This window comes from Ptiloglossa arizonensis, chromosome 2, assembly GCF_051014685.1.
Source record: "Ptiloglossa arizonensis isolate GNS036 chromosome 2, iyPtiAriz1_principal, whole genome shotgun sequence".
NCBI classification, from domain to species: Eukaryota; Metazoa; Arthropoda; class Insecta; order Hymenoptera; family Colletidae; genus Ptiloglossa; species Ptiloglossa arizonensis.
The window spans coordinates 13,514,798-13,530,833 of record NC_135049.1 but is presented as its reverse complement, the minus strand read 5'-3'; the positions used below and the strand labels follow the sequence as shown (position 1 = coordinate 13,530,833).

The following is a 16,036-nucleotide window of genomic DNA, read 5'->3' as shown; positions in this document are numbered from 1 at the left end:
ACGTATTACGTGATTCCACCACGACCGCCCGAAGGTGTGACATTAATATGCAGTTACACGCGGAACAGAACAACAAGTGAAAGGAACCTCGTCAAATCGGTGCCTTTGCAATAATCATTTTTTCTCGTTTCCACGCTTTTATCTATTTTTCTTCCAGTCCTTAATGTACGTCCAAGAATCACCCGTTTGTTCACGCTTTCATTTTTATAGAAAAATCTTAAATCGCGTACGATACTTCCTATCCGAATGAACGATAACAAAGACAAATGCAGTTTTGCACAAGAGTATTCTGTTACGTTTCGGTTTCTAGTTTCGAGATGGTGAATGAAAATGCCAGAACTGCATAAATTGAATTTAAACGGAAAACAATCACAATACGTACGAATCTTCTCAAGAATTAATAACATCGAACAATTTCTTCCATGATTGATAATTTTATGATGAATTATTAGCTAGACATTCTAATAAGGATTATAGAATCGGTCAGATGTGAACAATATTTAAATTATGCATTCAAAAGTTTCGATTTCAAAATTGTGAGTTCTGTTTGAACTTGTCGCTATGTTTCATTACTGAACAATTTTTTTCCTATTTGGTAACTTGATAATCCATTGTCAGATAGAAATTCTAATTACAGTTACAGAATCCCCAAAATGCAAGCAGTGTTTAAATTGTGCATTTAAAAGTTTCGTTCCCAAAACGTTGGGTTCTATTTCGATTTGTCGCTATATTTCATTACTGAACAATTTTTTTCTTATTTGGTAACTTGATAATCCATTGTCAGATAGAAGTTCTAATTACAGTTACAGAATCCCCCAAATGCAAGCAGTATTTAAATTACGTATTAAACCCTAGAATTACCTATAGTGAACATATTCCTATTTGTGTCACACCACACACGTATCTTCGAAATCAATGAAAAAAGGACAAATGAATCTACGAGTGCCATTAATTGTCCATTTCGATAATTGTCCACGAATAAATGTAGACAAAGACACAGTTAATAATTGAATAATTTCAAAAAGAATTTCGAAACAGGTGAAATCGACCTCCTTAGCAATTCCAGCAAAGATTCCAAAGATCCTAAGTTGAGTTCTACTCAAGTTTCTCACTATATTTTATTATTGAACAACTTTTTTCCTATTTAGTAACTTGATAATTCATTATCAAATAGAAATTTCAATAACAGCTACAGAATCCCTCAAATGCAAGCAGTATTTAAATCACGTATTAAACCCTAGAATTACCTATAGTGAACATATTCCTATTTGTATCACACCACACACGTATCTTCGAAATCAATGAAAAAAGGACAAATTAATTTACGAGTACCATTAATTGTCCATTTCGATAATTGTCCACGAATAAATGTAGACAAAGACACAGTTAATAATTGAATAATTTCAAAAAGAATTTCGAAACAGGTGAAATCGACCCCCTAAGCAATTCTAGCTTCAAAGATTCCAAAGATCCTAAATTGGGTTCTACTCAAGTTTCTCACTATATTTTATTATTGAACAACTTTTTTCCTATTTAGTAACTTGATAATTCATTATCAAATAGAAATTTCAATAACAGCTACAGAATCCCTCAAATGCAAGCAGTATTTAAATCACGTATTAAACCCTAGAATTACCTATAGTGAACATATTTCTATTTGTGTCACACCACACACGTATCTTCGAAATCAATGAAAAAAGGACAAATGAATCTACGAGTGCCATTAATTGTCCATTTCGATAATTGTCCACGAATAAATGTAGACAAAGACACAGTTAATAATTGAATAATTTCAAAAAGAATTTCGAAACAGGTGAAATCGACCCCCTAAGCAATTCTAGCTTCAAAGATTCCAAAGATCCTAAATTGGGTTCTACTCAAGTTTCTCACTATATTTTATTATTGAACAACTTTTTTCCTATTTAGTAACTTGATAATTCATTATCAAATAGAAATTTCAATAACAGCTACAGAATCCCTCAAATGCAAGCAGCATTTAAATTACGTATTAAACCCTAGAATTACCTATAGTGAACATATTCCTATTTGTATCACACCACACACGTATCTTCGAAATTAATGAAAAAAGGACAAATGAATCTACGAGTACCATTAATTGTCCATTTCGATAATTGTCCACGAATAAATGTAGGCAAAGACACAGTTGACAATCGAGTAATTTCAAAAAGAATTACGAAACAGGTGAAATCGACCCCCTAAGCAAATCTAACTTCAAAGATTCCAAAGATCGAAAGTTGTCTTCTATTCGAGTTTGTCGCTAGGTTGTTCCCGTTGTCCACTTGGTTGAACATTCATCCGAAATAATTCGCAAGGAACGCGCGCGTAATTGAAGGGTCTCGGTATTTCCCTGGTTTCACGTGAGAACGTAATTTTGCGAACAGCAACATGTCCAACGTGGAAGTTGATCGTCGAGAATCATCTGACATAACGATTATCGAGTCCAACCAATTCAGACAATTACGACGGTGGGAAAGCGCCCTGTGCTGGTGTTCCATTAGCCGCGTTAATCCGGCGTTATGCTCCTTACTTTACGCGCGGTGCATCCGTTTACGTCATGGCTCCGGACAGACAACACCCGACGCGGAATTAATTGTTGCTCGGGCGCGCGATTAAACCAGTAAATTGGGAATTCTGCCATGGCCGAAAAACAGCGAGAGGAGATGCATCGATACGCCAGGAAGTCTGAAATTACAACTAACAATTGACCCGACGGCGAGACGTTCTCTCGCGTTGTTTAAAAATCATCCGAACGCTCACGGTCCACGTGTTCAGGATTATTACAGTTCGAATCGTGTTCGATTACGATTGCATTAATTTCTTTTCTTTTCTTTTTTTTTCTTTTACAAACTCGTATCCAAAGTAACGAAATTGAAGGTGTTCCTAATTTTCCGTGTAACTTTTAAAGAGAGGGTCGTGGAGTGTAACCGAGTGTCATTTTTTTTTCCAATGGGTTCGGTACACGGTACAACAAGATGAGGTGAATTTTATCGTCTCTTCGGGACGATTACACCGTGTAACCTGTCATCAGAACTTATTTCTCAGAAATGACTCGGAGTACGTTCAACAAAAAATTGCACCTTCCTGTACTCGGGGAATATCTTTCGAAGTATGAAACATTGCACTGGAAATTACGAATAAGTAAGAATACAATGAATTTTCGTTTTTGAAACGAGTGTACAAAATTTCAAACTGTTTCGAACATTTAAGCTTCTCTTCTCGTATTTTTAATACCAAGTTTTTCATACAAATTTCAAATAATAATAATCATTATGTTCGTCCGCTGTGTAATATTCCCCTTTCGTTCGTTTAGATGTTTGCGAACGAAATCGTTATCTGGAAAACAATTTCGAACATCACGGTGTAATAATTACTATACGAATTATACATTTTTATTTCACGTCGAACGAATTGAATCTTATCCGAACGATCGTTCGATGGAATAAACGTTCTAAATAAATATTTCTATAATGTTTTTATTCGTCGTTCATTGTTCCGATTAAATTTTCCTCGTTTGCGAAACAACGATCTACATCGTAGCGTTGAATAATATCGCGGAGCAATCCCGTGCGAAAGGCGAATGATAATGCGCGGGAACCGGAATATCTTCGCGATATCCGCTATAGTTATCTCGACTCACGGATCATTTTTCCCGCAATTTTCATCGACGGTAACCATCGGTTCGCATAACGCTCCGTATCGAGCGTTCGTTTGCCCTTCTGTTCGTTTTCGCGTTGATCTTTCGCATTTGTCGAATTTTTATTTGTTACAGAAAAATAACTTGAAGATTTTTCAGCTCGATGGAGTTTAGTAAAATTAACGTAACAACGAACCATATTCGTACGAACGAATATAAGTACTTCGGTTCAATATTTCGTATTTTATTCTATCGATAAATCAAATTTTATTAATATTTCGGAAGGTATATATTTTGCGTGACAAACAAACTTTTATTTTGTTCAATAAACGGATCCGTGGAATAGAACATTCTATTGGGTCGTTCGGAAAGTCATTTCGTTTTTTTCGTGAATATGAAACACGATTTTTTTAGAGTGTCGAAACATTTTATTAAATTATATATTCTCCATTTTGGAAAACGAAATGACTTTCCGAACAACCCAATAGAAGATTTTAGAAAGACATTCTATATATACATATGCATATGCACATACGTGTATATTGCTACCAAAGATAATTTTTATCGTGTCATCTTTAAACAGTATTGGAAATTCAACACTCGGTATATTTAATAAAACTAATACAACAATAAATCGTAGATACATTAACGAACCCAACCACTCGTATTTCGATATTTCGTATATTTTTCAATTTTGTCAAATCCACTATCGAATCTTCTCGAGCGACGCGACGTCGAGTCTGCGATCGCGATATCGAAATATTTTCAAACTTAATCGATTCCAGCGTTCGACTCTTTTAAACCAAAATTCCGAACAGTGATTGCACGCACGAAAATACAGTACCGCGACGCGCACGTAGACAATATGCAACGGTCTCTCGGTGAATCAACGATAGTCGTTTCTCGAATGCAGAGTTGAATATCGTTCACCGAAAAAATCGATGAAACGAAGTACCGAGAAAAAGGAAAGAGAAGTTCCCGCGGAATGATCTCGTCTTACGTTTTTACACAAGAGCTCGGATAATTGGTGGCCAGAAGGGGCACCTTATTTTTATCGATCGTCCAGAAACCGTCGTTTCGGCCGTCTAATGTAAAATTCCAGCGTAATACACCGCGCGTACACGTCATGAAACCGTAATCGAGCAATGCGTATCAATAGCTGAGGACGCAAGGTTATCATTAACCGGGAGTGTACTTAATATTCCGCGCGAGAATGTTTTCATCGTGGAACATGATAGCCTCGTAAAGTCGATCGGGAACGAGCGTCATCGAGGCCTGTCCTCTCCCCGTCGCTCGAGCCCTCGCCGATTTCAATCTTCCCGCGGCGTTCCAATTTCGCGTCAATTAAATCGACGAACCGCGCTACTCGCGTAATGGCATCGATCAATTTTTGGTAGCCCGCTAATGACAAAACCTTGGTGCCCTCAACCCCCCTAGTTTTCGTGCCCCCCATATCCGCACCGCGCTGCACCGAATCGAGTGGTTCGATTTTCGTGGTCGTTCGATTAAATCCTTCGTCGCTCCTCCTTCGAGGCCCCTGTCCCCCTCTTCGATCACCCTCGTTGGTCCCCTATGCCCCTCTTCGATCCCGTAAATACGCCTGAGCGCATTAGGAGCGCGTCTCGAAGCGAAAAGGCGACTTTTTCTCGTGGCTGTCGTTTTCTGTCGTTTTCGAAGGTGAACCCCCTTGAAAAATGGACGGCGATTGTTCTTCTGGTCCCCGCCCCGTCCGGTTCGTCGCGTTCCCCTGTTCCGCTCCCGTGTACCCGTTCCCCGCGTTCGTGGAAGGCGATCGTTCTTCCACGGTGGCTTTTATTCCGCTCGGGGGTCCACGGTCGCGAGCTACGCTGCCACGAAATAGCAGCCGGGACGTCGAAACGAATGGCGAAATTATGCCACGGCCAATCCGTGGGCCCCCGGGCGCCCCCGCTACCACCCCAGACCCCCACCACCACCACCCCGGACACGGCGCAAAAACCTCCTCGGAAACTAGATCCGTGGGCAGCGAGGACCGTATTCGACCGAATCGTTTCGCTCGTCGGATTTCTTTCGTTGCGCGAGACCGTGAAACAAAAGGTTGCACGGGGGAGGGGGTCAGGGGGGACGCGTCGCGCGGGATGATAACGAGGAACTACCCCCCCTTTCTTCCACCGGATCGACGATCGTGACAAACTGCGATCGATTTCGTCCTCTCCGGATCTCGTCCCATTAGTTTCGTACCCGTAAGAGGGGGCCCCTCTCTTACCCCCTCCGCGCGCCTTTTTGCATTTGTCGCGCGTGCGAGCGACTGCTTTCTTACCGGTGGTTTTGCGGCTACGTTTGCGCGTTGCTCCGAAATGACTTCATTTCCTGGTGGTGTCGCGTACGCGTCGCCCGCGAATGAAAGAAACGGGATTGTTGAAATATGAGCTATCGGCGCGATCGTGTCTCGATGTTTGGTTTTCCTTTTACGCGCGGTAACGTCGAGGAGAATCGTCTCCCCCCTCCCCCACCCCCCAAGTAACGTGTATTTGTGTTTCTTCGGGCCGAGGGATCCCCCGGTTCTGGGACGAGCGATAAGGTATCGCGGTGTCGGGTTTCGTTCGTTGATCGAAATTAACGTTTTTCTTGTTTTTTCTTACACGGCGTCGTATCGTCGTGTGAACGATGGCAATGAATCGCTGAAGTCGTCCCGTTCAAAACGAGCCCAAACACGACCCTGTTCCGACCACTTTTAATTATTTGCAATTTCAAGTTTTTCGAAAATTACCCGTACACGGGGTACGCGAAACTCGTCGGAACCTGGTCGTGTTTGGACTCGTTTTCATCGGGAGGATCTCGCCGATCGATTGACAGTACTCTTGCGAAGATGCAACGAGAGATGTGAAAATATTCGTCGAGTATGGCTTTTGAAGCTCACCGAGCGCTAGTAATACGAGACGTTGGTTACCGTTGTACTCGTTCGTGGTACAGTATTTCGTTTATTTTATATTTTACACGTGGTCTCGGTTGGTGATAAAAGAGTCGATTTTTGGAACCAATTCTCGACTAACCCCGAATACATGCGAATGTCCGGTCCCGATTTTTCGCACGTAGCCGAGCTTTACTGGTACTCGTGAGCGTATCGCGACGATTACTGTGCTTGGGTTCGGTGTCGGCGGAGGCTCTCGAATACTGAGATCTTAATTGCCAGGAGAATTTTAATGCTCATCGCCTGCCTAATTAATTAGGCGAAAAGTAGTTGCTGCGAAAGAAGATCCGATCTATGGTGTAACACCGATTCTCTTCTTTTGCTTCTGGCCAGGTGCCAGACAACTATGCAGAAATATTATGGAACGACCGACTAATTTCGATCCCCGATTACGAATACGGAATTTTATCAAATACGTACCATTGCGTAAAACTACACGCATCGAACTACAAATCTACTAAATTTTATTAAAATATTTTCATTTGTTCACGAGGAACCACTCTGTCCGAGCTGAGAGAAAAGGTATTCTATGACTAAATTATTTCAAATAGAAACACGAGGATAGTTTTTTTATCTACGTCGAACGTACCGGTTTCTTTTTTAAGTAGAAAATCCAAAAAATGAATAAAAAATTCAATGTTCAAGAAGTCGAGAGATAAAAGTAGAAATAGACTCGTACGCTTTACGATGAAATATCTTATTCTTTTATTTTACAAGATTCGGTCGTTAGATACCGTCTTCGACAATCCTTTCGAACAAATCAAATTTTTCTAACAAAATTGAGCAAATTCCCAAGTTCAATCCATTTCCATTTAATAGAGATTCGGTAAAGTTACATTTCCCTCAGGGAACAAATGTTCGAAAGTTTATTTTCCGGTCACTCCACGACTCTGTTACCACAACTCTGTGTAAGCTTTTAAATTATTTACCCACACCGTTGCAACATTTTCACGTTTACGGTTTTCGTAATCCGTCGGCGCGAGACGTTCAATAAAATCTGACTGTAAGAATATACGATCGACTGTTGTGTTTTCCACTGTCGCGTATGGCAGTAAATTTCCGAATTTGTCGAAACAAGGGGAGGTAGGGGGGCGGAGGGCGGGGAGACTTGTACGCTGGAGGAAGCGACTCACGGGCGTGTCGTTTCTTTTTGGATTTTTATCGAGAGCCACGGGGAAGCTCGAAGCCGAAAGCGCCGCGTGCGTCGGGTCCCAACTGGTTCTCGGATCACTTCTGACATATTTTCTTCTCCTCGACTCGGCGAGTCGAGACTTCCTCCTGTCGTGGGCCGCCCTGGAAGGCATTCAATATGAATCATATAACGGAGACACATAAACATCAACGTGCCTAACCCTTCGTGCTCGACCGGCCGGGAATCAAATGGCTTTGGGACCGCGTGGTTTATATCCCGGTACGTGTCTTTTCGATACCTGGAGAGTCGCTGGACAACCGTCGAGACAATGGTCGTATTCGTAACGAAAACACCCACAGCGTTGTTAAACTCGTTTTCGTTTCACCGCCCGAGGATCACGTGCGGAACGTTGCGCGGTATCGTTGAAAATTAATATTTCTCTATAGAAAAAATTGAACGTTTTCTCTATACATGTAACTATAATTTTACAAAGTTTGAAGAAACTATCGCAGACCATGTCTGAGAAAAAAATTCACGAAGAAACGCTCCTTCTTTGAGCTCGTAAAAATATATTCCAAGCACTGACTGGAGATTACGTCGCACGTTGTCGTTAAAAATTAATGTTTCTCTATGGAAAAAAATGTACGCTTTCTCTATATATGTAGATATAATCCTGCAAAGTTTGAAGAAGCTATTGTAGATTATGTCTGAGAAAAAAATTCACGAAGAAACGCTTTTTCTCAGGGCTCGTGAAAGTATATTCCAAGCACCGATCGGAGATCACTGATTGTTTCGCGTTATCGTTAAAATTTAATATTTCTCTATAGAAAAAATTGTACGTTTTCGTTATATATGTAACTATAATCCTGCAAAGTTTGAAGAAGCTATCGTAGACTATGTCTGAGAAAAAAATTCACGAAGAAACGCTCCTTTTTAGAGCTCGTCAATGTATATTCCAAGCACCAATCGGAGATCACTGATTGTTTTACGTTACCGTTGAAATTTAATATTTCTCTATAGAAAAAATTGTACGTTTCCTCGATACGTGTAACTATAATTCTGCAAAGTTTGAAGAAGCTATCGTAGACTATATCCGAGAAAAAAATTCCCAAAGAATCGTTCCTTCGCTGAATTCCAAACTCCCGAATACTTCAAGGGAACAAACGGAAAAAAAAACTTTAGCCCTGATAAAAATTTCAAACGACATTCGGTACTTTATTCACCGCATGAAACTTACCGTGATTACAACAGTGTATCGCAAGGAAATAGTTGTACACTTTGGTTGTCCGAGGTTCGAGTAAAATTATTGCGTCCATCGGTATCGTGTAAGCGAGACGCGGCTTTCGGTCCAGAATTTATTCCAGCTCGCGCATTGTTCGGTCCAGCGGTGCTGTTTTCCATAAAGTAAGTGGAGCGAATTTCGCGCTCTTGGTGGACCATTCAGCCCCCGGGGGCCGAGACGGTGGTAATCTACGTGCGATCGGAGACTCTCGAAAATCGAATGTATCGAGAATCATTCGTGGCCGTCGATGTGGAATAATGGATTAGACGAGGGAGATTTGTAACGTGGGTCGGGTCAGGAAGCTCTCGAGGGTCGCTACCCAGTCTGGTAGAAGTGTCCCGGGGGGTAGGGGGAATCCGGATCATCCCCTTGCACTCGGAAACCCCATTCGTCCGGTCTGCGAGATGCCCGCGAGCCGAGCGCGTGTAAACAAGTGAAAATTCAATTTCAAAATTGACCACCTCCAGTCTGTTGTTCGATCCTCCTAAGTAGCCCGGTCAACACCGTTTTAATCGGAATCTTCGTGCCCGGGGCACGCTTCCGCCTCTGGCTTGTTTACTCGCTCCATAAATATTCATACGAAGGGATTAGCGAGATTTTTCGGGCAAATTTACACGTTCGAGTAACTCCCACGAGCACAATCGACGACGATTAAACCGGAATCGTTCTAAGGACGCGGTTCAATTAACGCGGGGAAGATCCTACTGAATTAATTTATTATTTATTTCCGTTAACGATTTCGTTGCGCACACATTCGAATAAGAGTACGAACTGTTGCTACGTTGTCCGATAACGATAAAGATATTTCGATAAAGTCTTCGAAGTGAAAGCGTTTCGATACTTTGATACAGTCTTTTATCAATGAAATATCAATTTTATTTTTTAACTCTTGATGACTGCTGTGTATACTTCCTCGATACATGGACGCAAATTTAAACAAAAGTATAGACTGTTGCTCCATTATTTAGTAATTTTGGTAAAGTTTCAATGTTTACTGTCTACACTTTTTTTAATATAAGAATGTAAATTTAAAGAAAAGTATAGACTGTTGCTCCGTGTCTAATCATTTTGATAAAATTTTAAACAAAATCTTAACTCTGGTAGCTACATTTCAAGTGCAGTTACTAATTTCAGTTTCGCGAACGCACGCTAAAATAATTCGTTACGTCATGTGCTTGAAATTAACTATAAGTAAACATTGTTCGATCAACTGTGTCGGTAGGCATTTTTATTAGTCTCGAACACGTATTGTTAACATCAAGTATCGAACGCGATGGTAATTTCTTTCAGTCTCGCTTTAATAATCGCCTAGAAATTTTTTGCGGAGTTATTCGTACGTACCCGAGTATTCGAATTGCTTTCCTTAAATCTCCAAATCATCGAAGTGTTCGAATATTTGAATATAGAAAAACGTAACAAATAATCTCAACCAAAATCTCAATCGTTGCTCCACAATCGACGAACCTTCGTACCGATCGAAAAACCCTGAAACAATTTTACGAGTGCAACGATTTCTTGAAAAATTGAACGCAACAATAGTCTCTTCGAGCGTAGATTTCTGCGCATGGAAATGTGCACAATTAGCGCGTCGCGACAAAAATGTAGGAAACGTGCGACAAAATTTCGTTGTGTACCGTCACCGGCGTATACATGCAAGAAATATCGTGTAACCATCGAATTAGCAAAATTCTTGCATACTATTGGCGAAGGCGGAGGGATAGGGGCAGAGACCCGAGATGCACGCAACGATTCCGCATCGTTTCTACGACCTAGGGTCCTAGGTGGTAGCTGAAACGAGAGGATCTTACGCGATCGCCGCGTGCGAAAGTGGGATAACGCGAAACGTAGTCGAAGACTAACGATGGGTGACGGAACGAGCCGAGGAGACTTTGGTTAACAAGCGAGAGCGAGAAAGGGACGAATAAGGTTACACGACGAGGCGAAAAGGGACGAAGAGCGTGGTCTCGACGAGTGAACTATGGAAGGGGTGGGGGGAGTGGACTGTGACGCCAGCGGAGAGGGTCACCGGTGACGGTGGCGCCCTCTGAGCGGCCCAGGCTAGAAGGTAAGGTTAGTCTGTCGCCAGCCGTCCGAGGACGATACACGTTCTGTTCGCGTCTCTGTCGATTTCACCCTTTCGGTCCACCACCGACTGTGGAAAATACGCGCGAAAACAGGTGGCAACGCGTAGTGACATTCTCGAGTGTTTCGACAGTGCTGAAATAGTAACTGCAGTGAACTTTACGCGTTTATTCGTATCGTATTTTCGGTTTCGGGTGGTTTTCGCGGTGGCGTGCTCGTCTCGAAAAATACCGGCAAGCGTGGCGTCGCCGATACCCTTCGCGAAATTCGTACTTGGCGCGCGTTCCACGCCGCGACCGTCGTACGCACGGTTGTTGATCCGCGCGAAGAAGAATCATCGTGTCGAATATAGTGCTGCGATCGCTTGCCGCGATATTGTCAAAAATTCGCACCTTGACGAAAGCTCGATGGTGAGACCGTCGAGATTTGGCAACGCCTGGTGCCCCTCCGGTCAACCGTCATGGGTAGCTCGTCGGCGATTCGACGTAACACAGGATAGAGGCAATTTGAACGAATTTAAGAGAGTTTAAAGCACGCTCGGCGTATTGTCACCCGGAACGGATCGACGTTGGAACACGATCGCGCGAACAGATTCGAAACTACACGACGGGACAGGCTCGCGGCGATTCTTCGCGTCGAAGTGAAATACACGGTGCCGCCGCGACGAAAAGCGACGCGAACGAGCGTGAGAAAAGAGCGGGTACGCGTTCCTCTCCGCGGCGAGGGACGACTGTGAGATACACACTTACGCGGGCTCGCTCGACCGTCGTGCTCTCGTGCGTTCCCGTGAACGCTGTTTGCTTTTCTCCCTCGGTACGTTGACGTATCGTTTATTTTGTTGCACGCTTCGCGGAGTTTATTTGGTTATACGGTTCCCGCGCGTACCGTTCCACGATTCCGATGGTCGAGAAGACGCTCGTGGTAACATCGATAACCCAGATTGAAAGTTTCGTGGACCGTCGTTCCAGTCGATTACGTGCGATCACGCGGAACGCTATGGACCGACGATCGGCCCGATTCGGAGTGGTGCACTGATCGTTGAGTTATTTCGTCGTCGGGCGTCGAACGTTTCGCCTCGTGGCACACGAAACGCGGAACACCGGTGAATTTTTACGATGGAGGCATCGAAGGTGCGTTGCGTGTCGCTGGAAGGAAAACGGGATACGTTCGTGGCGGCGTTTAACCGGTGATAAATCTCGATACGGGCTGAAAGAGGCAGTGTGGGGCCGCCATTTTTCGTCGTACGTTTTTCTCGAGGAACTGTGTGCGCGTTTCTCGACAATCGGATACAACCTGGTTGACTCGACGACTGTACAGTTTGTGATACGAAAATAATCAGTGCAATCGGTCGCCGTGTGAACTTGTGGAATTTATTTACATCTAACGTGCGAATTGTCAGTGTGAGGTGTTTACGTGGGTTTGTTTATTTCGTCTCTGGTGATCGTTAACGAAAACAAAGAAGCGGCCGAGTCGACGGCGATGGTGATTAGCGGAAATGGAGTAAACACTCGCCGAGTTCCCGTCAAAATATGAGAGCGTCCTTCAGTTACCCGAGGGAATCGATTTCGTGCGAAAATGTATCTCACGCGTGTCTTCTTGGTACTTTTGCTGGCTGCGAGCTCGAGGTGGGTTTCTATGCACGATTTTGACACGCCATTTTTTTCGTAACAGAGAAATCCCCGAAATTCGAGAATATTATTCGTTCAGGATCCAACGTACGATCGGAATCGTAACCTTTCTCCAACGTAGGTATTTCTGTACCGGGTACGTTATTATCACCGTGTGCGATCGATATGCATAAATATGCGAATAAAAAGTTTTGAATTAGCGGCGAAAAAAACAGCGACTGTATACAAGAAACCGGTATTATAAATATTGATCGTTTCAATGTATAACGTGGTTCACTGGTCTCGCGTTGCCTCGATGACAGTCAACGAACTGGAGGACTGTGAGAATTTGATCGAAATGCTTCGTGTTTCCATTGTCTGTCTCTTACGCGGATACTTTTGATTTCTCGCGATCTCGAAGTATCGATAATCGCTTTCGTACCGTTTCATTGCAACGAGACTGACGTAGCGCCAAGTTTTCGAATCGAGTTGTTCAACTATCTCGAGTCAACGAACACGCGATCGGTAATTATTTATAGTTTTATTATTTAGCGCGAGAATTTTAAATTTAACTCGAATAAGACGAAATAAAGCGAACCAAAGTGCGTGAAATATTTTGAAGTATGTATCGATGAAAATTTTTAATTCAATTTCATTCACGCTTGTATATTCTCGAAAAAAATTCACCAGTCATCGTTTCGACGAACGATTCATCGAAATTGAACAAGTTTACAAATTCGAATTTTTGGCGGCAAATTTCTCACGAGCATGCAACGTGTTACCTTTAGTCTTCGAAATTTAGATAACGACGTATAATTCTTTTTTTTTTGTAGAATCGATCATTTTATTTCAGAAAAGAGAAACATTAATTTAAATTAATAAAGGAAACATCTTACGCGATTCTTGAGACTTTCACGGTTTTCAATGTTGCAATTGAAATTGTTAGGGACTTTCAGAATACAATATTGATATTTTATTAGCCTAATGGTTACTTTCTTCGATGATTCGAGGATATTTAATTTATTCGTATTCGTGTTACAAAGCGTATACGTTATTAGTCGGTTCGATTAAATAATTAAAACACTGTTGCTCAAGTTTCGGTGTTTATTTGGTAAAAAATATATATTTTTCGAGTTCCATTACTTCTCTCGCAAAAAACCCGAATTTATTACCAACATTTTAATATTAAAGGAACTTGTTTCTTGAATAATCATTCTCAAGTATTAATTACCAAGGACATCGAGTCGAATGTTTACGAAATACTGGAAATGATAATGTTAGGTGGTTGCATAAATCCTGGTCGTCGATTTTTTTCTTGTCGCTACTCCGAAAAAATCGGGTGTCTAGAAGGTACGAAAGAAATCGGCAGATATTTTTGTTTATCGTAACTTGGGCAGTTGCAAAACATAAAATAAGTAAAAATGTTTAAAGTAAGTAAAAATATTGGAATGAAATCGTTACGAAGAATCCGGTTACCAACTTTTCACGAAATGAGAAATGATCGTGGATGTAACCGGTAAATATACAAAATATAAAATAAATTCCAAATGCAACGTTAAATTCAACGGAATATTTTTACAAATTATTCGTTGCTCCGTCCAACATTACTTCAAACTATACCCATACATTGTTCGTTACACCGTACCGAACATCCCAAAATGAATATTTTGTTCATTGCTCGAAATACGAAACATAAATATCACTCGTGTGTTTTGTTAATTATACTTTACGCGCCAATTGCGAAATTATCTCCACGTTTATCGTACAGATTTTATAGTTTAAATTCCGGTTGTACATTTTTTTTGTCTACCGGTTGGGCAGCCAATAATTTCATCTCCACGAAAGAGAAGTGACACGTTTGCGGCTTATTAAAAAATGTTGCTCTTTATCGCGCCGAAATGATTGAAAATTACTCGTTTGCACTTGATTCGGATACGTCCGCGCGCGTTACACTCGCGAACGTCGAACGCGCACTGTGCAATTAGCGCCCGAAGACTCGATCATGCAGAATACCGCGAGCGTTAACTAATAATTTATCGCCTCCGTCGATCGCGATTTCATCAGACCGCTTAATCGATCGGTGGTACTATCTGGTTGCACGTAACCGACAATTTTAACGACCCGTTTCCTTTGCAGATGCATGTGCTCGAGCGGATACACTGGCCAGAATTGCGAGAACGAGTATATTCCCTGCGACCCATCGCCATGTAAAAACGGAGGCACGTGTCGTCAGATGAGCGATCTGGAGTACGAGTGCAAGTGTCCCGAAGGTGAGTCGAATTTTTACATCTCGCCGATCCTCGAGTCTCGTAATATCTTCCAATGTGTAAATAATCGACGGACACACGACGGTCCGTGCGAGGAACATTAACGTTCGACCCTCTTCGGGGATTATTATTTTCTCTCGAAATAAACGAACACTTGCGTCGTCGATCTTTCGTGTTTCTCGGTTTGCATTACTGGGAATTTGAATTAAGTAAGTTTTCAAATTATTTGTCAACTGAACGTAGGGTACCTGGAAGTTTAAAGGGTGTATTTTTGGTATTGTTTCGTCGTTGCAACGTTTAAGATAATTTGTCAACTAAAGTTAGAGTATAAGGAAGTTTTAAAGGGAATAGTTTTGTCACTGTTTCATCGTTGCAATATTTAAGATAATTTATTAACTAAAGTTAGAGTATCAGGAAGTTTTAAAGGGAATAGTTTTGTCACTGTTTCATCGTTGCAATATTTAAGATAATTTGTCAATTAAACGTAGGGTATCAGGACGTTTTAAAGGAAATATTTTTGTCACTGTTTCATCGTTGCAAAATTTAAGATAATTTATCAATTCAACGTAGAGTACCAGGGAGTTTTAAAGGGAATACTTTTGTCACAGTTTTCGTTTATCAAAGTTCATGTTTTTATTACAACTTGTCGAAGCTCTCGAAACTATCATTCCTCTTCGATTTAGTTAATTTGTTTATCGATTGCAACAGTTGTTAATTTTAAGTTATAGTATATACGCATTTATGTCAGAATCCCCGAAGAGGTTATACTAAAACGTAGTTGGGTAAAATTTTCGAATAACGAACAAAAGATATTTACCATCCGTTACTCGTTCAATACAAATTATTCCATAATGAGTAAATAAGAATTTAATTGTCGCATCGAATAAGGTTTGCACGTTGATTTTATTCGAATTTCGCCCATTATTTTACTAACATTATCTACAGATTTATCTTTTGCAATTAAAACAGTAGAATGCATGCTGCAAGAGTACAAGAATAGTTGTTGACTTCACTGTTGTATATATAAGTTGCGATCATTCTCGAATATTAGGTTCGGGGAA

At 41.5% G+C, this 16,036-nt stretch overlaps 1 protein-coding gene across 3 annotated transcripts in view; it reads left to right on the top strand.

Moving 5' to 3' along the window:
- The window catches only part of N (neurogenic locus Notch protein), a 481,045-nt gene that overhangs the window by 205,517 nt on the left and 259,492 nt on the right, over nucleotides 1–16,036 (top strand). For 2 of the 3 annotated variants that reach the window (XM_076327069.1, XM_076327068.1), the window contains exon 5: nucleotides 14,845–14,978. In XM_076327069.1, the coding sequence (XP_076183184.1) occupies nucleotides 14,845–14,978 (134 nt within the window). Of the gene's footprint in view, nucleotides 1–12,095; nucleotides 12,727–14,844; nucleotides 14,979–16,036 lie in introns of those variants that run through there. The other variant, XM_076327070.1, reaches the window with a different exon arrangement.